Source organism: Solanum tuberosum, unplaced genomic scaffold (assembly GCF_000226075.1).
Source record: "Solanum tuberosum cultivar DM 1-3 516 R44 unplaced genomic scaffold, SolTub_3.0 scf00274, whole genome shotgun sequence".
NCBI lineage: Eukaryota > Viridiplantae > Streptophyta > Magnoliopsida > Solanales > Solanaceae > Solanum > Solanum tuberosum.
Window position 1 is genome coordinate 625,828 of NW_006239198.1, and position 22,963 is coordinate 648,790.

Consider the following 22,963-nt stretch of genomic DNA (forward strand, 5'->3'; position numbering starts at 1 on the left):
TCTTCATTCCACGAGACTGACTCACGGACCGTCAATGGATCTACGGTTCGTGAGTCCCTTCCGTCAGCCAGGACTTAGAAAATATTTCAGCTTCCAAAAATTAGCTTCTCTGAAGCAAACGACGGACTACCAGTATGGACTGTAGATCGATCTACGGTCCGTCGATTCATCTCCGTAGCTCCACACTTAGAATCTTCACAAATCAGGTACTAGAACCCTCGCAGTATCATTCTACGGATCAGCAGTACGATCTGTAGATCAATCTACGGACCGTCAATAGCCACTGTGGTTCCACACTTGGTCAGATTTCCCTGATTTGCCTTTCATGCCTTGCCTATTGATCTACGGTCACAATTTATGGAGCGTTAATGGACCTACGGTCCGTAGATGCCTTGTTCAGCATTTCTTTCAGTTGTCTCTTTACTTCCGCGCCTAAACATCTTTCCTGCAAAACATGATAAAAACACATAAAAACAAATACAAAAAGGCCCTAGACACACATAACTCTTAAGTGAAATGTATTAAAAATACCGTAAACTCATGGTATATCACTTAGTACAAGATTCATTGGGCCATACCGGGTCCTTTGGAAGGTAGGACGGGTGGCTTATGAGTTAGAATTGCCTTCGGGGATAAAACATATTCATCCAATTTTCCATGTATCGATGCTACGGAAGTGCATATGAGACCCTTCTCGAGTTGTCCCGATTGAGGATGTTCATATCACAGAGGATTTGTTCTTCCGAGGAAACTCCAATTGCCATATTAGATCCACAGGTCCGTAAATTGAGGACTAGAGAGGTGGCTTCGATTAAAGTATTATGGAGAAACAAGAATAGAGAAGAGGTGACATGGGAAGCTGAGGATGGCATGAGGTCCAAATCCTCACTTGTTTCATACCCCAGGGTGATGGCATATCAGTTTATATTAGTGCATGGAGGTTAGATACCAATCTGATTTTTTTTTATATTTTTGCTTAATATTATTATTGTTGTTGTCGTTGTTTATTTGCTCGCACTGTTATTGTGGAGCTATAGTACTTAGCTATTTATGTCATCTTGTGAGACGCATAGGTTAGAATTTTTGCGTTTCATGTTCCTGGATAGTCACATTTACAAAGGATATTCTGCCTAAATTTTTGAAACTCCTAAGGACTTAATCGTGTGACTCAGATTTTTTCATTCAAGTACGAATGTTTCTAAATGGGGAAGGATGTAACACCCCGACTTTTCAAAACGTCTAAATTAACTCGTATCTTCGTGGAAAGACAAAAAGGGTGGGTAATAAATTAAGAATGATGTGGTATGTCGTATTTTAAGTGTTCAAGGGTTGTATCTCAAGTTTTGAAGTTAGGTAAGTGGCAAAATAAAAGTTAGCGAAAGTTATCGTAAGTTCCTTTTTAAAGATTTCTCTGAAATTTTGGTCAAATAACTTGGAAAGGGTCAAATGCCCCCTCAAAGTATGTTTTATCTAATTTGGGCCCTATGATAAATATGTATTAATTACATCAACTATGACCGTTTTACTCGAATTGAGTCATTTCGGAGAATTCTATAAAATTAGACCAAAAAAGTGTAATTTTCCTAAAGTTAGAGAAAAGGGCCAAATGCCCCCTCAAGCTTTAACCATATTTCCAACTACACACTTAACCTTTGCGGGGGTCCTATTACCCCCCTGAACCTTTTATTTTTTATATTAGTTCACCCTCAGACGTTGATGTGTACACATACGTGAACTCACCTCCGTGAGGCGCGTAAGAACGTAATAAAATGTCCATGTGGAGTCCAAATAATCCTCCCAACGGTAACTTTACTCTTTATTTAACCATACATTTATTTTTTATTCTTTTCCTAATTCATTTTTCTCCATCTCTTTTGTTTTTGAACAAAAGCTCTCTTCTTTGTTCTTCATCCACCATTTTCAAAGCTTGAATTTAGTTGTTGTATCTTCTCCAACTAAGATTGAATTTAGGGTTTGCAATTTTCTCGAATTTCATATTGAACAATAGAAATCTTCCCCAATTCGACAACATGATTTTTTTTTTCACTTTGTGTTATTAGGGTTAGTAATGTCAAACGCAAAATTGAAATAGTAGTAAAGATCTAACCTTTTCTCAGAAGAAATAGTAAGTAAGATTTCCGAGCAATGTCTTTAATGGAAGATCGTAGAGAAAAGGAAGAAGAACTAGAGATTAGATTAGGAAGAAGAAGAAGATCGTAGAGATTAGATTAGGAAGAAGAATGAGGGTCAATTAGGTTCATAAAAGGTAAAGGTAAAGTTAAAGTTTTTGTGACACGTGTCAATTTGTGAGTCGTGTAAATTCATGGGGTCCACTAATATATATGTGGACAGCGCGTGTATACAAACATTTTTTATAAATCTGGTTGATGTGGACAAATCAGCGTCTGAGGGTGAACTAATATATAAAAAAAAGGGTTTAGGGGGTAATAGGACCCCTGCAAAGGTTAAGTGTGTAGTTGGAAATATGGCTAAAGCTTGAGGGGGAATTTGACCCTTTTCTCCCCCAAAATATAAAGATTTAGAAACCCTATCACCCATTAAATCAAAGGTCTACGAGTCTAGTTTGCAACACACAAAACCCCGTATCCAATCAACATCGGAGTAACAAGTTATGAGGGTTTTACTACGGACTGTCGAGGAAGAATTCGGGTCGAGTAAAAAATGTGGTATGTCGGCTTACTCAACGTTTTAAGCCATGAAAACATTTCTTTTCACTTCCAAACCAGAGAGAAAGCTTAAGAGAGGGTTCCTATGGAGTTCTTGCATGATGAAGGTTAGTTTTTGACGATTTCTACCATTAAACGTTGCCCCCGTGCCTAGAAACATGATCTCTACACATGGTAATCATTTTCCCCTTCTATTAGCTGCGTTTGGAGCTGGTTTTTGAAGATATAAATTTGTAGTTATTGGTGTTTCTTCAAGATTTAAACTTAGTTAACTAAGGTAATCATTTCGGGACTCTTTTATGATTGTTTTTATGAATTTCTACGGACGTTTCGACAAGTTAGGGCAATATGGCAAATCTGTCGATTTAAGATTAATGAATTGTTTATAGGTGTGTACCAGCTGTGTATATATAGTGTTTGTGAAGCTTAGGACATAAAGAACAACTTTCGTGAAGGAACTATGGTATTTCGAGCGTTCATTGGAAAGGTATGTTAAGGCTATTCCCTTCGTTCGACATATTTCCTTAGAGGTAGTTAATGTTGGTGATCTCGTAGATGTAATTGTGAGTGGTTGGCTGATTGAGTGGTTATAAACCCTCATTTTAGGGACTCATAATCTGTTAAGAACGACCCTAAGTTAGGAACGACTTGTAGATTCTTCAGATATATTATTTATAGCTAAATTGCTCGCCTTTAGGCTATTCAATTGTTTGTTGTCGCCCTTGAGGCTTTTGTGGTTAGTTGTTGAGCTATGAACTGCCTATGGGGGCTATGATGTTGTCTAATAGGACTATGTTATTTTCAAAGAGGACTATGTGTTGCCCACGGGGCTATATTGATGCCAAAGAGTGTTATGTGTTCCCTACGAGGCTATTTTGACACCAAAGAGGGCTATGTGTTGCCTAAAGGGCTAGTTGATGCAAAAGAGGGCTATGTGTAGCCCACAGAGCTATGATATTTCCTAAGAGGGCTATGTGCTGCCTACGGGGCTATATCATTGCCAAAAAGAGCTATGTGACTTCTTACAAAGACAAGGGGCTACCGATAGAGGTATGTAGATTGATTTGGCACCTTCTGGGCTTATGGGGCCCTAGGTAGGTGGTATGTTATCTATACCTACCGAGCTTATAGGGGCTTGGTTAGGTTGATGTTTGATCATTTTTGTAATTTTTTGATTCAGTAGCGAGTTAGCATGCTTATCTAAAATTTTGATTTCCTTATGTGATTTCTTTTGGTATATTATGATACCTCCTCACTTAGTTTATAGCCTTTCATACTCTGTACATTATTTTGTATTGATGCCTCATTGCCTTGCGGGAGCTGCATTCATGCATGCAGGTCCCGACAGACGACCCAGTAGACCTCCTCAGTAGCAGGATTGACTTCTATCCTATTGGCTAGCCCTTTTCCTCTGGAGCTGCCAAAGTTGGGAGGTTTATTACCTTTTGCTGTATATATCTTTATGGGTAGGTTGGGGCCCTGTCCCACCAATCTTTACTACTCTTAGAGGCTTGCAGACTAGTGTGTGGGGTGTATAGCTACGTTATGGCCATACTGGCCTAGTTTGTTGGTTTGCTGAAGCTTGTGAGCTGTTTGATGTATTGTCTTGATATATACTTGCTTTCAGTTTTGGTATAGATATCATGGTGGCCTCGACGGCCCAATCAGGACTTCTGTGCTAGTTGGCTATTTATTTATATGATCTCTTGGGAGTAGTTGTTTCTTTTATAGATCAGTTGACAGGGGCCTTGCCAGTCGAGGGCTTAGTTTTAAGCCGAGATATACTTGTTTGTTTTCTTGATTGCGTGTGGCTGCCATGCGCTAGTAGCAAATGGTTCAGCAAGGTCGGGTCGGGCCTGAGTTTTGGCATTAGGAGCCAATTGCGCCTCTCGAATTTGGGGGGTGACAACCTTGCTCCAAAGCCATGAACTCATCCTTCTTGCGATCCCTCAAAGTCTTAGGCACATATTTCTCCAAAAACAGAGCATGAAACTGGGTCCAAGTAAGTGAAGGTAAAGTTGAAGATCTACATTCCATATAAGCTCTCTACCACTGCTTAGCTTCACCTTGAAGTTGAAAGGATACAAACTCAACCCCATGTTGATGGACAATTCCCAACTTATGAAGCCTCTCGTAGCAATCTAAGATGAACTCATAAGCATCCTCATTCTCAGAATCAAGAAACACAAAAGGCTTTAGTTTCAAAAACTTAGTCAACATTTCATGATCATTCCCAATCATAACAGAACCCAACAAAGGACGAAAGAAAACATAGTTACCTCCCGTTCCACCCACCTTAGGCGCAGTGCTAGCAACATGATGATTAGTAGAAGCTTGAGTTGCTTGAGCAGAAGGAAGCACTCCAGGACCAACCAACCCTTTCAAGAATGACATGATCTGTCGAGCTAACACTGGGTCTATGGGAGGAACATCGGTAGTCTCAGCCTGCACCTCTTCCTCTTGTCCCACATCTTCAACATTCCCAACATCAACATTCTCCTCTTCAATCTCTTCATAATGCGCATGAGGGTTCTCATTCACAAGGGGATTCTCAACAAGAGCTCATTTCCCAGCAAGCGCTACTCTTTCACGGCCTCTACCCCTAGCTCTTCATCTACCCCTGCCTCGACTGCGACCTCTCGCTGCAGATTCCTCAGCTGGAGCATTGACGGGAGTTACGAGCCTGACGTCGTTGAATCTAGTGTTAACCATCTGCGGACAAAAGAGTGAAGGAGGTTAGATACCAATTTGAATCGCCAGTTACCAATTAGAATCAAGTCATAGCACGAAAGGAGACAAGAGAAAACATAGAGACTTCCTAAAGTCTTATACCCTCTCAAAGAAAAGTAAAGGCGTCCTCGTACCGTTCCGTGAGACTCTACTAGACTCATTTTGGTACATCGAGATCAACGAACCTAGGCTCTGATTCCAACTTTGTCACGACCCAGACTATCGTGATTGGCACCCACACTAACTCTCCGGTGGGAGAACCACTACTACAACTCAAACCAAGCAACTAAATCAAAACTAAGGAATTTAAGTTACAGAAGCAAGTTAAATGTTAAGGATATAAATAGGAAGTTCCTATAAACTCCAACAAAAGTCTAACAAGAACTAAACAATGCGGAAGAAATAACCTAGAACCTGAAAGTCAATGTACCAAAACATCTAACAATGAACCAAGTCTAAACAAGAAGGGATACTACCCCCAACTAATGTACTAATAACTAATAGAACAGAGTCTAAGTCCAGAAATGATGGACATAGACGAAAGAGAACCCATGGCAGCCCAAAAAAATTGGCTCATTCTTGAATTCGAACGATCACTGATCTCCTAAGCGAGGTCCTATCGTTAGACGCTTAAAGATACCCCGTACTCAACAAAAATAAGAGCAAGTGCAGTATCAGTACACAACCATAGTGTACTGGTAGTATCACGCGGCTATCCCACTAAGTGTAACATAAGCAAGTCAATACAACAATATAATCACATGCATATATCGAACATTTACAATATCATCAATATTTACGAACAACTTCACATTTCTCAAGATACACAATTAAGACAAGTCATGGAACCTCTCATGGAACCCGAACCCAAACCCAAACAGTTAGCATACCGGAATGTGCTAGCCGATCCAATGATTATGCTGGAACGTGGCAACCGATCCCATAATTATATAAGAACGTGGCAACCGATACATTTAAGTCATGATTTCATGGCAATCATCATTCATCTATCTCATTTACATCAAGTGTGATCAATAATGCAACATTCAAATACATGTAAGTATCATAATGAAGCAAGAACAAGTATACATCACACAATCATAGAATCTCAACCATTACCTACCTCGAAACAAGCTTGAAACCCTAAGAAACTTGATCCTTCCCTTTCTGGATTCGCTTCGCTTGTACTTGGTCTACAAACAATTAATAGAATACGGGAATCAATAAACAACCATTAATTACCCGAATTACTAACAATTCTATGAACCCTAGATCAAACCCCATGATCCCAATTTATCCAAATTAGGGTTGTTTCCACCATAGAATCTATAACAAAACCCTCCCCCATCAATATTCACCCATTTTATTACGTTCTACGGATCAAAAAATGGATTCGGGGAGTGAAAAAGCTTACCTTTAGCCTCAAGAATGGTGAAAAATGAGTAGGAGTCGCCTGGAGTTCGTTCCTTGGCTCTAAAAATTGAAAAGTGCCAAATAAGGTCGTTTAGGGGTTTATTTACGATTTTAAGTCGCATCTAGCCCGCCACAGCAGCCACCACCCTGCTACAGCGGCCCCGCCAAAGCGACCAAAATCCCCGCCAAGGCGGGTTGCACGAAACAGAGAGCTATTTAAATAATTCCAAAATCCTCATTTCACAACACACCTCTAACCAACGACGCTCAGAAAATACCCTTTACGCTAAGATCGATTTCGAAAATTCTACTCACCCGAATTCAATTTCGTAAAGTCGTACGGATTCCTTAACGAGTTATCTAACTACTTATGTAATCAAAATCACAACTAACTCACCCGGTTGTTACCAGATTTCCCTACACCTTAAATACTCCAATTTCATCCAAATCTGGACTAGGTTGGGAAAATCCAAATACTACGAAAAAGTTTTCCGACCCCAAATTTTCCCCCATTGGCATTTCTATAACGACGGGAACAAGTTGTTACACCTTTGATTTTGCTAGTGGCATAATTCTATTGGTTTCTTCATTTGACTTGACACGCTACGCCATTTGACACGTGATATCAAATTGGACTTCTAGAATAAGATGACATATTGACCTTAGCAATATGGGTTCGTCATTCGTAATTCAATTTGATGGATTAGCCTAATAAATTTAAATTTAAAAATAATCTGAATCATTTTATAAATTTATATCCATAAATTTTAAATGATTATCACGAATAGGTTGGACTATTTCATTTTGAATTTGAACTTTACTTGTTCTCATTTAGTAACAAGCTCTATATAAGAACATTTACATGATAACAAATATTCAACACAAGAGGATAAGGTTTAATTTCCTCCACAAAATATTACTAGGCAGAAATTAAATGGGAGGTACATATATAGACTTTAAAAAAAAAAATAGCCAAAAAAAAGGCCAAAATCTATCAATTCACCTAATAGCTGTGACAAATTGGTATTTTCTCTCCAATTAAAATAAAGATTTCAACAAAAGCTTTTGGTACTCTTTATGTTTTCATGTTTTTATAATATTTAACCTTGGAATACCTATCCACCGACAACTTTCAAATAAAAGTATACATGAATTTGGATGATTTGATGTCCTAATTTCAAAAATATAACAATGACAATAACATATTCAATAAAAAATTTACAAATGAAATTCAAAAATCAAAATGAGATACAAATGAAATTCAAAAATCAGAATGAGATATACGTAAATCATACTGATAATTTCTTTTTATTTCTAATAGGTTCTAAACTCAACCATAAAAAATATTAAAAAATAGATTTGACTAAAGCAAAAATAAAAACTACGACGACGAGAACAACAACAGTTGGTATTGCCTTGTTCCTTATTTGGATTTTAATCTTAGAATAAATTATATCAGTATTAGTAATTGATATCGGAATAAGCTTATCTCATTCAGAGGATGAAATAAAATAGTATTGAGATTTGTTATTTAGAATAAATTATCTCTGCTAAAAGGTGAAATAATAGTGTTGAGATTTGTTATTTGGAATAAATTATCTCTGCTAAAGAAGAAAACAATAGTGTTGAGATTTGTTATCCGAATAAATAATAAAAATGACCAAAATACCCTTAAAATCCCTCTACTAAATAAAGTGGATGATTTTTTCTAAACAAACAACTTCTTTCTTAAAAATTATATATGCAATGCATGGTCTTAGATTGAGTTGTTTGTTTATAAAAACTTCTAGTTATATTGTTGAATAACTTATAATTCCTAGGTCAATTTAGTTCTATGGTTGACATATTTTAAGAAAAAATATGGTATTTTAAAAAAAATAATGAACAATGAAAACATAAATCGAGTCATTCCAACTGTTCAAAAAGGAAGTCAATATTTTCATTAAAAAATATAGAACAAATAAAAGTTTGAAAACAAGCGTCAAGTAGCAACATTTATTATTTACTAGTAAAATCACCCGCGCTTCGCGCGGAAATTTAATATCACTAAATTTATAAAATATTACTTAAAACTTATGAGTCATTAAAACTAAAACACTATATTATCTTACATACAAGATTACATGTAACAAACATTAATAATGTAAGTAATTTCTCTTTTGAATATGTTAACAAATTTTTGAATTTTTTCCTGAGACATATATCACAATTGTAAAATCTACGCAACTTAAATGTGTTCTTGTTCTTACGAAATGCCTTTGTGTATATATATTCTTGTTTTTTTTTCCTTTTAATTTTGATTAAAGAACCAATGATTTATTATTTCATGAATAATTCATTCATTAGATGTTCTTGAGTTATGTGATAATGACAAATAATAGTATAGATCTTTAAGGAATTTTTTTATTTGTACCTTCAACAATTTCATGATCAGTAGAGAAAACTTGCGTACAATTAACGTGTGTTGTTTTAATCTGTACTAACAAATACTTATAACAATAACTTTGCAGAAACATAAACAACAAAATTTAAAACATATACTCAAAAACAAACAATTAATAACATAAGCATAAAATTAATGACCGTAAAAAAAATACCAGGATTTGTAACAATAGGATGAAACAGAAAGGAAAAAAATTGTACACGAATATTTAATTGTGCAGGTTAAGAAGTAGAAGTTCAGAATTTTTGTGTTTTAAAATGAGAGGAAATCCCTCTATTTATAGCTAGACAACAAAGGGGTAGTGTGAACAAATGTTTATTGTGCCTTATCAGAAAGGTCACAACTCTTTAGAAAAGTTATAACCCTTCGAAAAGGTCATAATCTTTCATAAAAGACACAATTTTTCATAAAAGTCGTAACTCTTCATAAAAGTTACAACTTTTCATAAAAGTCGCAACTTTTCATATAAGTCGCAACTTTTCATAAAAGTCGCAACTTTTCATTAAAATCGCAACTTTTCATTAAAGCCACAACTTTTCATGAAAGGGGAAGGCTAGTTTTGTAAATATATAAATTAAAAAAAGGAATCCTGATTTGTGGTAGCGCCATATAGGCGGGCCTAGGATTCTCTCTTATATATATATATACATGATATGATATGATTATTCTTTCCTTTATTCTAGGAGAATTAATTTATATCTGTTTTTTCTTATTACGAGTTAATAAGGGAATAGAGAAAGTTCCATTTCACAACAATGATCAGGAGGTACATAAGATTTTATTTTATTTTTAAAATTCCAAGAAAATCCGCATAGCCTGCAAATCATACGTGAATGTAAACCGTATTATAAGATAGTTTATACGCAATAGATTCGACTCAAAGACATTAAAGAGGGACCGATCTCAAACTAATTATGTGAATGGCCACCCTCCAAACCAATTGAGTCATCAATATATTTGTAGAACAAACGTGGAATGAATAGCTAGGTTTGATTGTTCAGCCAAAAATATTTATATATAATTGCTATTTGCTAGTCCATTTTATATATATATATATTTATATTTATTATTTATTAACGATTTTTTTGAGGGCAGCTATTTAAGTTAAATGCAAATAGAAAATATCTAAAACAACGGCCAATCCATCACGGCACGTCGGCACCTTTTAAACTTTTTATAATTACTCAAAATTCAAAAAGTTTTTTTTTTCTTGATAATAAATCAGCAGTGTGTAACTATCTATGACTTGTAATAATAATTATTATTATTATGGCGAAAAAAGAAAAAAAGAAAAGGAAAACAAAGACTTCATTTTCATATTAAAAAAAGTGGTATATAAGGGAAATGAAACACCCCGAATTTGGTGCAAATTATTAGTTTTTTCCTCGAACTTAGATACACCCTCGATGTATCACATGACATAGCAAGTGGTGTCAAACTCTCGGAAAAGCAAAGGGCTAGTGTTGAAAATACCCTAAACTTGGCGAGAATTTAAGAGTATATTTCACTCATTTTGCAAGATCTGAAGTGTATTTAAGTTTAGTTAATTAAATAAAAAATATTTTTAAGACAATCAATAATTCAAAAATGAAACTAATAATTCACGTCGAATTTAGAATTTTTGCAGCACGTCTCTTGTAGAATTTTTAGTTTTGGTTATCCACGCAAGTATGAAGTGCACATTTTGTTTTTTAGTTATAGGCCATGCAGAAAGTAGCTAACTTTTGTGGGGTTCCGATAATTTTGGCAAAAGAAAACCATTCATTGATTATCGCCATAATTATGGCTGAGAATTTAGTGGGAAAAAAATCAGACCAGAGACTTCATTATTTGCCATTTATTTATTTTAAAGTATTACTGTATTTATTTTGACTATGTTACATTGTTTTCATATACATTTTCATAGATTTAAAAAATTAATGAAACTTGAGAAATATCTTGAAGTTAAAGGTCTTAGAAATATCTACGAATATTGTGCTTTATGCATATCTATTATCTATTACATACATATATAAGTGACAATAACCAGGCAGGTTATGGTCGACATGCCTGCCTGGCAGCTTGGAGGGTAACTTGGTAATTTTAACTACCATGGAATGACATTATTGGTCAGCAGAAATTCTATTGTTGGACTGCAGTATACTTTTGTTGAATGTTATGACTAAATTACCCATCATTTCTCAAATAGCTTTTGCCATCACCTCCTCCTTTTAATTTTTTTTTTCCTTTCACTAACACGTGGTACTCTAAGAATTTTCTTGAAAAAGGAAATTATATTTTTATTGGATGATTACATAAAAATATTATTATAAATTATAATAATTACTCTTAAAAATTATATCAATGTTGCATAAATTAGGTTAAAGGAAATAACATATATTATTTAAAATGCCATGAAAATAGTACAAATCACAATAATAAACATCTTAAAAATTTAAAAGATATATACAAATTTTAAGTGATTCTCAAAATTCTATCAATGCAACATAAATTGAAATAGATGAAGTAACATACATTACTCAAAAATTACATAAAAGATATGATAAATCACAAACAACTTAAAATATTTGATTGACCCTCAATAATTTATCAATGTCATATACATTGAGACAGACATAAAAAGTATTATAAATCATAATAATTAACAACTTTAAATTTTTTTTAAAAAAAATAAATTAAGTTGACTCTTGAATTCTATCAATGTCATATAAATTGAAACATACACAGTAACATATATTATTTAAAAGTTGCGTAGAAAGTATTACTCCTTATGTTTCAATTTATGTGACATTTTTTGTTTTTTGAGAGTCAAACAATTTAAGTTTGACTGGCAATTTGCACATGAAATCTTCAAATTTTTTGGAATGAAATTTATATATTTGTAAACTACGTAAAAAGTACTATAAGTCACAATAATTGATAAATCAAAATGTTTAAAAGATCTATGAAAAACTTACCGTAAAAAATAATTTGTTTAAATCTCGAAATCTGAAAAGTATCACATAAAATGAGACGACAGAAATATAAATTACAATAATTAACAACTTAAAATATCTAAAAATCATATTAAAAGTTTGAGAACTCTTAAAATTCTATTTATATCACATAATTAAAATAAAGAAATGATATGTATTGGGTCCGTGCTAGCACGGGCGCATGTTGTCTAGTAATAATAATAAGTGGAGTAATACCTTATCTTACAGTTGAAGCATATTCTAAATGCTGCTTTTCATTTGATTTTTTTTAAGAAAAATCTTTTTGGCTTCTTTCATAACTAAGATATCCTCAATTAAATTATGTTTAGCTAAGATTTTTAAGATTATCACTCAAACCTCAATTAATTTCATTGGGTATTTTTTTCTACTTTCCATCAGCACAAATAACCTTATGTTTCGCCTTCAGTGAGATTTGAACATACAACATTATAATTTTAACTCAGTTCATTGATCGTTAAACCACACTCTCGAATGTTTCCCTTCCCCCACCCCACCTCAGCAAAACGTGAAAAAAGGGATTTGGAGGAGGTGGGGGGTTGAGGGGGGGAGTTACTGGTATAAACTTTTTTACCATATTATATTAAACACAGTAAAAAGGTGGGTGACATATTGGCACTATGCACTAAAACAATGAAGGTGACTCAGCCAACACAAGGACTTCTGTTTCATCTTTATCCACAAACTATTGGGTACAGATAACTTGAAAATACCAATAGCAGACATGCCGTGTGGATTTCCCCTTATATTCCCAAGAATGTTAACTTACATAATATTACACGGCTAATATAACAATAACAAAATCAATATAATCCCACGAGTGGAGTCTATGTAGGATAGTATGTATGCAGACTTTACCTTTGCTTAATAATGACAACAAATTCTATGTAAAATCATAAGTGGAGTCTACAAAGGGTAGGATGTATGGAATCTTTACCTTTGCTTAGGACAGACAACAAAATCAATGTAATACCACAAGTGGAGTTTACGAGGATAGGATGCATGCAAACCTTTACCTTACCTTTACCTTTGCAAGAGAGGGGGGGGGGGTTGTTTCCAATATACTCCCGGCACAAAAGAAATGTAACTAAAAAAGTAAGGAAGGAAGAAAAAAAGACTACCAAATAGCAATGTACAAAACAAGTAGTACGACAACACTCAACTACCTATCAACTTTCAACTATAATCTCTTTCCTACCTCCAAATTTTCCTAAGGTCACGTGTAAAGCAGATGACATAATCTCTGACTGGATGTATAATTTGACAGTTTTTCTTTCACATTGAAATAATTTTTTATTGACTTGGTGTAATATTGAGAACACAAAAAGAGGAATATAAAAATGGTTGTTTATATGTGTCACCACGTCAAGTAGAGGACAGACTTTGAAAAAGGCACAATACATAAAGATGACTCTTAATTTGGCGTCAGCCGGCAATTATGACCTTTAATTTTTTGTGTGCACAAGTAGGCACTTAAACTTGTATAAAACTGAACAAATAGACACATTCGTCCTACATGACACCTTACATGACAAGTTTATGTCCTACGTGGCATCCTACGTGTACTATGTCATGTAGGACACGTGTGTCTACTTGTTCAATTTTATACAAATTTAAGTGTCTACTTATGCACACTCAAAATTTAAAGGTACAATTATTTGTTGAAGCCAAATTAAATGTCATGTTTATGTATTATGACTTTGAAAAAAGTTAATGAACTTTTGCACTTTTTTTTAACATTCTAAATAGAGCCCACCACCAGACTTGTCTCCTTCATGCACCTCAAACCTTTAGGGATCTTGTTTTTATAAATACACATTACCTACATCTTCTATTATCAGCACAAATCATCACACATATTCTCTATAATAAAAAAATACACATTCTGTTTATCTATTTTCTATTATCAAAAAAAGAAACAAGAAATGACTTTAACACTTCAATCATCAGCTTCTTTTATCAATTTCAAAGAAACCAAAGGTGTTAAAACACCTGATGAGTTCTTAGGAATGGTTTATTTTGCACAAGCCAAGCCATCATGCCGGCTAGTCGCGAAAAGTTCAATGCAAGAAGCTCAACTCTCCCATGAGAGAATCATGGAAGTGTTGGAAATTGAGAAAAGAGAGAAGCTACATGAGTTAACAGCTAATCACAGCAATAGTAGTACAAGGGTACCTGTTTTTGTGATGCTTCCACTTGACACCATGACTATGGGAGGGAACTTGAACAGGCCACGAGCGATGAATGCGAGCTTGATGGCGTTGAAAAGTTCTGGAGCTGAAGGGGTGATGGTGGATGCTTGGTGGGGATTGGTGGAGAAAGATGGACCTTTGAAGTATAATTGGGAAGGATATGCTGAACTTGTAAAGATGTGTCAAGAACATGGATTGAAGCTTCAAGTTGTCATGTCTTTTCATCAATGTGGAGGAAATGTTGGAGATTCTTGCAGGTACTAATAGAAAACTCTTTCTAACAGTTGTTCTGTATCTTGCTATTTTACTGTTTATTTTCTTGCAATTCCACATCGACTACTTCTGTTTTGAGCAGAGGATCTATCAAAACAACCTCTCTTACCCCACAAAGGTACGGGTAAGGTCTACTTACATCCTACCCTCCCTAAATTCCACTCGTGGATTACACCGGATATGTTGTTGTTGTTTTAGTACACCACTATTTGCAATTCCAAATAATAACACCAGTGAGGTACTTACTGTCATGTTAGTACTGTTTCTTAGATCTTTCAAAGGAAAAATATCCAATGGACTTATAGATCTTAGGTTTCTAACAGTTTCAATCTTTGGTTATTTTGACCAAAGACCTATTGTGCTGCAATCTTAAGTACTACTAATAGTTCATAGCTCTTAGAGGGAATAATTCAGTTGGAATTAGAATTTCTTCATACATCTAGACTCTCAGTTCTAGAAGAAATCAAACTGTCTCTAAGAATTGTTATGGATTTTGCAGTATTCCTCTACCTCCATGGGTACTTGAAGAAATCAGCAAGAATCCTGACCTTGTCTACACAGATAGATCAGGCCGGAGAAATCCTGAGTATCTATCCTTAGGTTGTGATATGTTACCAGTACTCAAAGGAAGAACACCTATTCAAGTATACACCGACTATATGAGGAGCTTCAGAGAAAGATTCAACGATTACTTGGGAAACGTCATAGTGGTAAGATTTCTGCTTTACAATCACATATCCTATGTTATTACTTTGGTAGTGCACTCACCATACCTTAAAGCAACATCAACTGAAAACTTTAAGTATAAGCTTTAGAAATTAAAACACTCAAGCAGGGATAAATTGATGTATCTTTAAGGGAGGAACATGAGTTAGTTGGAAGCTGAAGCTGCTAATTAATGTAAAAAGAGAAAAGTTTAAACATAAAAGCCACTGCAGGTCATATTCTCATAGTTCCCTTTTTGGATAGAGAATAAATAATTCAACCAAATCTAGAAGAAGTATTGGCTGAAGTTTAATCTGAAGTAATCTAAACAAAAACAGATCAGGCAATTTTTCCAGAAGAGAAAAAGGTGGATAAGAAAACAAGTAGAGAGGGGATCCCGGTGCACTAAGCTCCCGTTATGCGCGGGATCCGGGGAAGGGCCGGACCACAAGTGTTGAGGTTGTTTCCACAACTCGAACCTGTGACCTTTTGATCACGTGGCATCAACTTTACCAGTTACGTATGGCTCCCCTTCTGGATAAGAAAACAACTGAATAAGCAGAATCAAAAAGTTACTTTATGTTAGTGTCATGTGGTCCACTTAATTTGCTGGTTACGAATCTAAAAAGTAGACCACTAAAGTAAATAGAATCATACAAATGACACAGGGGACCTCCTTATATACCCATGTTGAATTTTCCAAGCTAAAATGGTAGGAAAACTTGAAATTGACATTCTGTTTTCTTCTATAGGAAATCCAAGTGGGAATGGGCCCTTGTGGAGAGCTAAGATATCCAGCCTATCCCGAAAGCAATGGTACATGGAGGTTTCCTGGAATTGGAGAATTCCAATGCTATGACAAGGTAATTACTTGCATCTATGGCTCGAAAAAAGTAGGAAGATCTTCAGATGTAGGAAAAAAAACTAATGTCTTTTTTGTTAATGCAGTACATGGGAGCTTCATTGGCAGCAGTGGCCAAGGCAGCTGGAAAGGATGACTGGGGCCAGGGAGGGCCTCATGATTCTGGGAAGTACAACCAGTTTCCTGAGGATACTGGATTTTTCCAGAGGGATGGAACATGGAACAGTGAATATGGACAGTTCTTCCTAGAGTGGTATTCAGGAAAGCTACTGGAGCATGGTGACAGAATAGTAGCAGCAGGAGAAAGTATATACCAAGGAACTGGGGCTAAACTATCTGGAAAGGTAGCTGGGATTCATTGGCATTACAATACTAGATCACATGCTGCAGAGTTAACTTCAGGATATTATAATACAAGACACAGAGATGGTTATCTACCTATAGCACGTATGTTAGCGAAACATGGTGCTGTACTTAACTTTACATGTATGGAAATGAGGGATGGTGAACAGCCCCAGAGTGCAAACTGTTCACCAGAAGGCTTAGTTCAACAAGTTAAAACTGCAGCTAGAACTGCTAAAGTAGAACTTGCTGGAGAAAATGCTCTAGAAAGGTATGATGGAGGAGCATTTTCTCAAGTTTTGGCAACAAGCATGTCAAATTCTGGAAATGGATTGAGTGCATTTACATTCTTGCGAATGAACAAACGGTTGTTTGAGCCAGAAAATTGGCGGAATCTAGTGCAATTTGTGAAGAGCATGTCTGAAGGAGGTCGAAATGCTAGCCTTCCAGAGTGTGACTCAAGCAGGACAGACCTCTATGTAAGATTTATCAAAGAGAGTCATTCTAAGAAAGCTACAGAGGTTGCAGTAGTGTAAAGATACGGAACTGTATACATGTAATATAGCTATCCCATTGTAGGTTAGCAAAGAAAAGTGGCACATAGAGTACTAAAGTGTCATACTCATAGCACCTAGAAGAGTCCACAAGAATTTGAGCCTGTGTCTGAAATTAAACTATAGAAGACAAGAAAAAGAAGCTAAGTATGCCAATCTTTGCCTCCCTGGTTCAGAGGTTGTGAAGCTCTGGGTCACTGGAGACAAGAAAAAGAAGCTAAGTGAGTCGACCTTTGCCACCCTGGTTCAGAGGTTGTGAAACTCTGGGTCATTGGGACAGTGAGAACAATGAGACAGTATCATACAAAGATTTGGATAAGCATATTCTTTTCATTGTACAAAAATTAAAAAAAATCTGCCTTCCACATTTATTATTGAAGAATAAAGGAGCTAATAATATTGCTTCCTACAGATGCATTTTCCTGTTAATATTTACACTTTCTTCCTTCTAGATATTAATTATCAACGAGCAACATACTTGAATGGCAAACATATTGCTACCCAATGGATATTTCAAGTAGAGAAGATCACACTACCCTATTCAATGTATATAATCATCTGAAGCAACAACCGATGCTGACAGATTAGAAACATTTTTTTTTCGGTGAAGTAATTAAATTGCATTAGAAAGGCATCAAGAAGATGCAATGGTTACAACTAAAAACAAAGTTGCTTCAAACATGAAAATAACATGAAGCTAACTGTGCAAAAACCTGTAAAGCAGACAAAAAGATAAACCCCCTTAAACCCTACTGTGCTAGAGTTAAGGAGCTAACAAAATCCAAAAAATTATCCATACTGTTTACAGGGGAGAGAAGGTGCCAATTATAAAGACTAACTAAACTCCTAGTCTTAATGGTGCTTATGGGAGTTGATATTCCATCAAAACATCAGCAAGATGGTGATAATTTCAGGCTTTCGAGCCTCCACGGAATTATTTTTGAGCTCTTAGCAATTAACTATTTAACCATGTTTATGAATATTTGACAGTTTATTGAACAAGGCTCACCGCTTGAAGATATTTGTCACACCTGTTATCTTCTCAGCCACAATAAGAATGTAATAATGTTAAGAGCTTATATAACAAAGAAAAACTAACAGAAATAAAGTTCAAGTTATTCCAGATGCAAAAGGTATTGACACAATTTTACAAGATCTTTCGAGATTGTACATTTTCTCACCCTTACAAGAGGAACAAGCTAACAATGTCAGCGTCCCATGAAAGGCAAATACAAATCGGGATGAATCTGCGATGGAAAGACCCAGTACATGTCAAAAACCAGTTATCAGAGTTTTTACCTTTTTAATCAAACTAGATTTACAAGAGCTCCTCCTCCCTCCCAACCTCAGCACCAAAAAAGAAAACATAACCAATTCCAAAAGATTTATAGAACTAGAATAGTGACCAAAATACTACTAACATAATACTTCCCAGAGAGAGTTTCTACTGCAGAATTTGAATAGTTGCATGGAATGGACAAAATAAGCCAGTAATCAAGAATTACCATTCAATATCCAACACAATTACACTACCTTCTCAATAAAGAACATCGTCATACAGACTTCTGCTCAATTGTAAAGGTGATTTAGTTATCATGAACAAGGAAGTAAATTTTCCAGCAGAAGAACAAGAAAAACATGAAATCTGAATTGTCCTCACGATCTCAAAGAGCTTCCTGCCAACGTCTATGTACCTTCAATTGTCTCAGCTTCAACAAGAAATGAGGGATCATTCTCTACTGTCGTCCAAAGTCGCATCATCTTACTTTTCCTTAGCACCTGCAAATTTGAAGATAAAGATTAAAAAAGGATTGCTTTTACGAAAATTAGGTAGATTATTTCTGGTGAAGAAATGTGATAGAAATTGCTTTGTCTATTAAGAAGATGTAGCTGGTTCATTTTTGAGGATTAAAAAAATTGAGAATCGTGGCTGGTTCATTTTGTTAAAGTATCAACTATCAACTAATGGGGATCAAAGTAAAGACTACGCAAAGGCAATAATGACATGTGATTCAAGTATTCATGAACTCTGAAAGCTTTCAGTTTTCATCCCTATTTAAATTATAGTTGAACCTGATTAGAGGAGGACAGGGTATCCTCAGTATAAAAGAAGGCAAAGAAAGTCGCCCTCAAGCCTTTGATCTAGCAGTCAAAGCACGAGTTCAAACCCTGCTGTAAATAGAAGACTGGAATTTTAAGTGGAGAAGAGTAGAGGGTCAAACAAAATCACCATGTTGGCCCTCATAGATTTCTTGGTTATAAAAGAAAAGCAAAGAAAATCATAGCAGCTAGTATGCCCCAGTATTCTTGTACTGCAATTATTCCATTTTTTCCTCACTCTTCCACCAAAATCTCTGGAAAAACACACTTTTTCTAACTTTTCTGGGTGATAACCAACTAAATAATTTATTCACCTCGGAAACCAAAGATAGAACAATCATTATCTTTCCTTTTCCTTAATGAATGTCTTAGCTATTCCAGCTAAAATGAAAATAATACATGTTGAGTGAACTTTTGTAAGAGTGCAAACCAGTAGACCATGCCATATGTCAAAGTCCTGGTCATAAATAGAGCTAATAAACCTAAGACAAGAAAATAAAACTAGAAAAAAGATTGCCCCTCTCGCAAATCCTTAAAGAATTTGTATAAACTAATTAAATCGAAAGATGCTCTAAATTCTATAAAAAAAAAGAATAAATTTTACTTGCATTTGTTTAAAAAAACTTCAAATCTTCCTAAATTTATAAAATTTCTTACCTTTTTTAATAAGGTAAGTTACAAAATCTCTTAACCTATAAAATTTCCGACACATAAACAACCAAAATGGGCAATGTTCTCTTAGTATCATCCATCAATACAGGCATCCCTAAATCACAATGTCATCTTTAAGTTAACAAAATTGTAACAACAGTTTTTCCATAGCCGATACAAGCATCGTAAACTAGTAATGACCATGTTGTGACAGAAGCACAGACCAAAGTAGAATCATGTCTATCCATCACAAGTCGATATACTACTACTGATAATAAAGTAACTAATCGCATTCATATCATAACCTTTTTTCCAAGATTCATCACCTGAGCAGCTAAGGCTTCTAGCACATCGCAGTCAAATCCAATAAACAAAATACATCTAAGTAAGCCTAGAGTTACATTACATCTATACTAAGTTGTTAGGAACTATTCATCTCAAGTTAACAAAATGATAACAACAGTCCGTCCATAGCCGGTACATGCATTGTAAACTAGTAATGACCATGTTTTGACAGAAGCACACACCAAAGTAGATTCATGTCTATTCATCACAAGTTCACATACTGCAACAGATGGTAAATGAAATAAAGGCATTCATATCTTAACCTTTTCCTAAGATTCATCATTGAGAAGCTAAGGCTTCTCGCATATTGCAGTCAAATCCAATTAACATAATACATCTATGTAAGCCTAAAGTCATATCACATCTACACCAATTTGTTTGGCACTAGTTACCAACCCGAAGTTAACATTCTTAGCATTGACCATCTTATTATAAACCCCTCCTTTTCGGATAAAGAAGAAGTATGTAACATATACTCCCTCCGTCCCAAAAACATGTCACCTTTCTATAATTAGAAACAATCTAACTTTAAAAATCCCACTTTTTTTTACCCTTAATGAAATGATTTATCACACAAATGGTCAAGGAGTGTTTTAAACCACATATTTCAAAAGTGCTATATTTTCTTTCTTAAACTTTGTCAGTGCCAGTAAATTGGGACGAAGTGAATACATATTAAAGGGGGTGGGGTAGAATACCTGCTACTCTTGAGAGTGAGAAGGGGTAGGTGAAACGGAGTCAGAATTTGAATTTCGAAGATCTTCAATCAAACCTCCAAGCTCCTTCCGAGCAGATTCTCTCCCAAACATGAACCCATACCTATAAATAATAACAAATTCGTCGATCCAACCAAAACCCACTTCTTGATTATCTTTTTAATGAAATTGAACCGTTTATCTGACAGAAATTGAGCTGAAAAAAACGTTCTTTAACATAGAGAAAGATACGTATAGAGGTGATTTATTACCAGCCAGAAACAGCAGAAAATACACCTGAAATTGCAATTGTCTGAAGGAGAGTGAAGCCCTTCTGCATATTTACTTATCGAATTAATGTGAATGTCTTCTTTCTTCTCCGGCAAGATCAAATTTTTGCTTCTCTCTGCAGAGTCTGCACGAACAGTTCTGGGGTTTTAGGAATTGAGTTTAATGCAGATTTCAAGATTCAGGAAGGACTAAAACTGAAATATTTTTCGTAAACTTGAGTCCCACTACTTTATGTTTTTTTTTTTTTATGGATAATAAGATTATGCTATATATATAATACTAATAATTAAGGGGGTACAGTAGTTTCATTAGCCCTATATGGGTTATTAGTTACAGCAAGGTTTCCGAAACAAGCTAACTTATTACACGTAGTAGGCTTAACTAGTCTAGAGGAAGTTACTCTGTTCTTGTCTTTTGCAAGCTGGCATTTGACAATGTTCGGAGGGGATTAAATGATAGTAGCCATATTATAACTTGTTAGCTTGGAACCCTGTTTTGCCAAAATATCAGCTACGTAGTTCACTTCCCTAAAGTTGTGGCGGACCACTGGATTCAGCAACCTCTTCAACAGTGACCTGCAATCAAATATAATAGATTCGTAAGGTGATTGAGGATGGTCTAGCAATCTTAATATCTCAATGCAGTCTGTTTCTACTTCTATCGGGCCCATTTTAAGAGAGTGAACCAAGGAAAGACCCATGTGAAAAGCTTCTAGTTTGGCCATGGTGTGGTTTTGTGCCCTACTTTTGTTAAAAAAAAAACAATAATCCAGCTGCCTGAGTGATTTCTAACGACACCACCGATGCCAGTTCCCTCCCCTGAAGTGGTAAAAGCGCCATCCACATTCAGTTTAAAGAAGCCAGTGGGAGGTTGATACCACTTCACACAAATCTTAGTATTTTCCTCCTTACCAGTAGAATTTGAAAGATAGTGAAATTCTATGGCACGATTTTTAATAATGTGGGTGTTGATCATGGTAGTGAGGTTCTAAGGGTTGCCAAAGGGTTAGGGGGAAGAGAACAACCCAAGGATAAGGAGTGTTCAGGTTGGGAAAATTTAAGTTTCTAAGGGCATAGAGCCAGTGATTATTGTCCCTTTGGAGAAAAGAAGTATTTAAGCATAGATCCATCCAACATTTTTTGGCAATGTAACAGTGGAAAAAGATATGCTCAATGTTCTCTTTGTCACATTTACAAATAGGGCAAATAGGGTCAGGGAACATGTCAATATAATTGAGATAATCTCTTGTGGGAAGTCTGTTATGGGAACAAAGCCAAAGATTTTTTTTTATCCTATTATGGGTTCACATGTTCCAGATCCAGGAGAAAGTGAAGTCACAAGATACTGGAGGGTTGATAACATCATACACAGACTTAGTGGAGAAGATGCCATTGGAATTGGCAGCCCAGTATGGATTATCGATGGCTCCCGCGATAGGACTGGGGCAAATAATTAAGGGAAGCTTTCTCAATAATATCTTCATTAAGGTTGAAAGAAATTTTTCCAATCCCAAGTAGAGCCATTCTATAAAGTCGAGAGATTAAGAAACTCTTCTCCCTTATTTAGAGGGCCTTGGACAAGTTGTCTAAGTGGGGGAAGGGAAGTGATCCAGCGGAAGTTCTAACAATTGATAGAAGTACCCGCTTCTAGGGTCCATGCCATAACTTTGGAGCAAATGCTACCCCCC

The 22,963-nt window shown here is 35.5% G+C and overlaps 2 protein-coding genes across 2 annotated transcripts; one reads left to right on the forward strand and one right to left on the reverse strand.

The window, feature by feature from the left end:
• The first annotated feature begins 14,191 nt into the window (after positions 1-14,191).
• Positions 14,192-17,176, forward strand: LOC102577806 (beta-amylase PCT-BMYI). The gene is given in 4 exon segments (NM_001288243.1): positions 14,192-14,715; positions 15,231-15,441; positions 16,189-16,299; positions 16,385-17,176. Coding segments are annotated over 4 exon segments (1,638 nt in total).
• A 1,392-nt stretch (positions 17,177-18,568) lies between these two features.
• Positions 18,569-21,472, reverse strand: LOC102585189 (uncharacterized). The gene is made up of 3 exons (XM_006358561.2): positions 21,258-21,472; positions 20,989-21,109; positions 18,569-18,973 (listed from the first exon to the last, which is right to left on the reverse strand). The coding sequence occupies exons 1-2, from the start codon at positions 21,323-21,325 to the stop codon at positions 20,992-20,994; spliced, it is 186 nt and encodes a 61-aa protein (XP_006358623.1). The 5' UTR covers positions 21,326-21,472; the 3' UTR covers positions 18,569-18,973; positions 20,989-20,991.
• Between the last annotated feature and the right edge of the window lie 1,491 nt (positions 21,473-22,963).

Coding starts and splice junctions, on each gene's coding strand:
- LOC102585189 (XM_006358561.2), bottom strand. CDS start 21,325: ATGCAGAAGGGCTTCACTCTCCTTCAGACAATTGCAATTTCAGGTGTA. Junction 21,110..21,257: donor TTTTCTGCTGTTTCTGGCTG/GTAATAAATCAC, acceptor TATTATTTATAG/GTATGGGTTCATGTTTGGGA.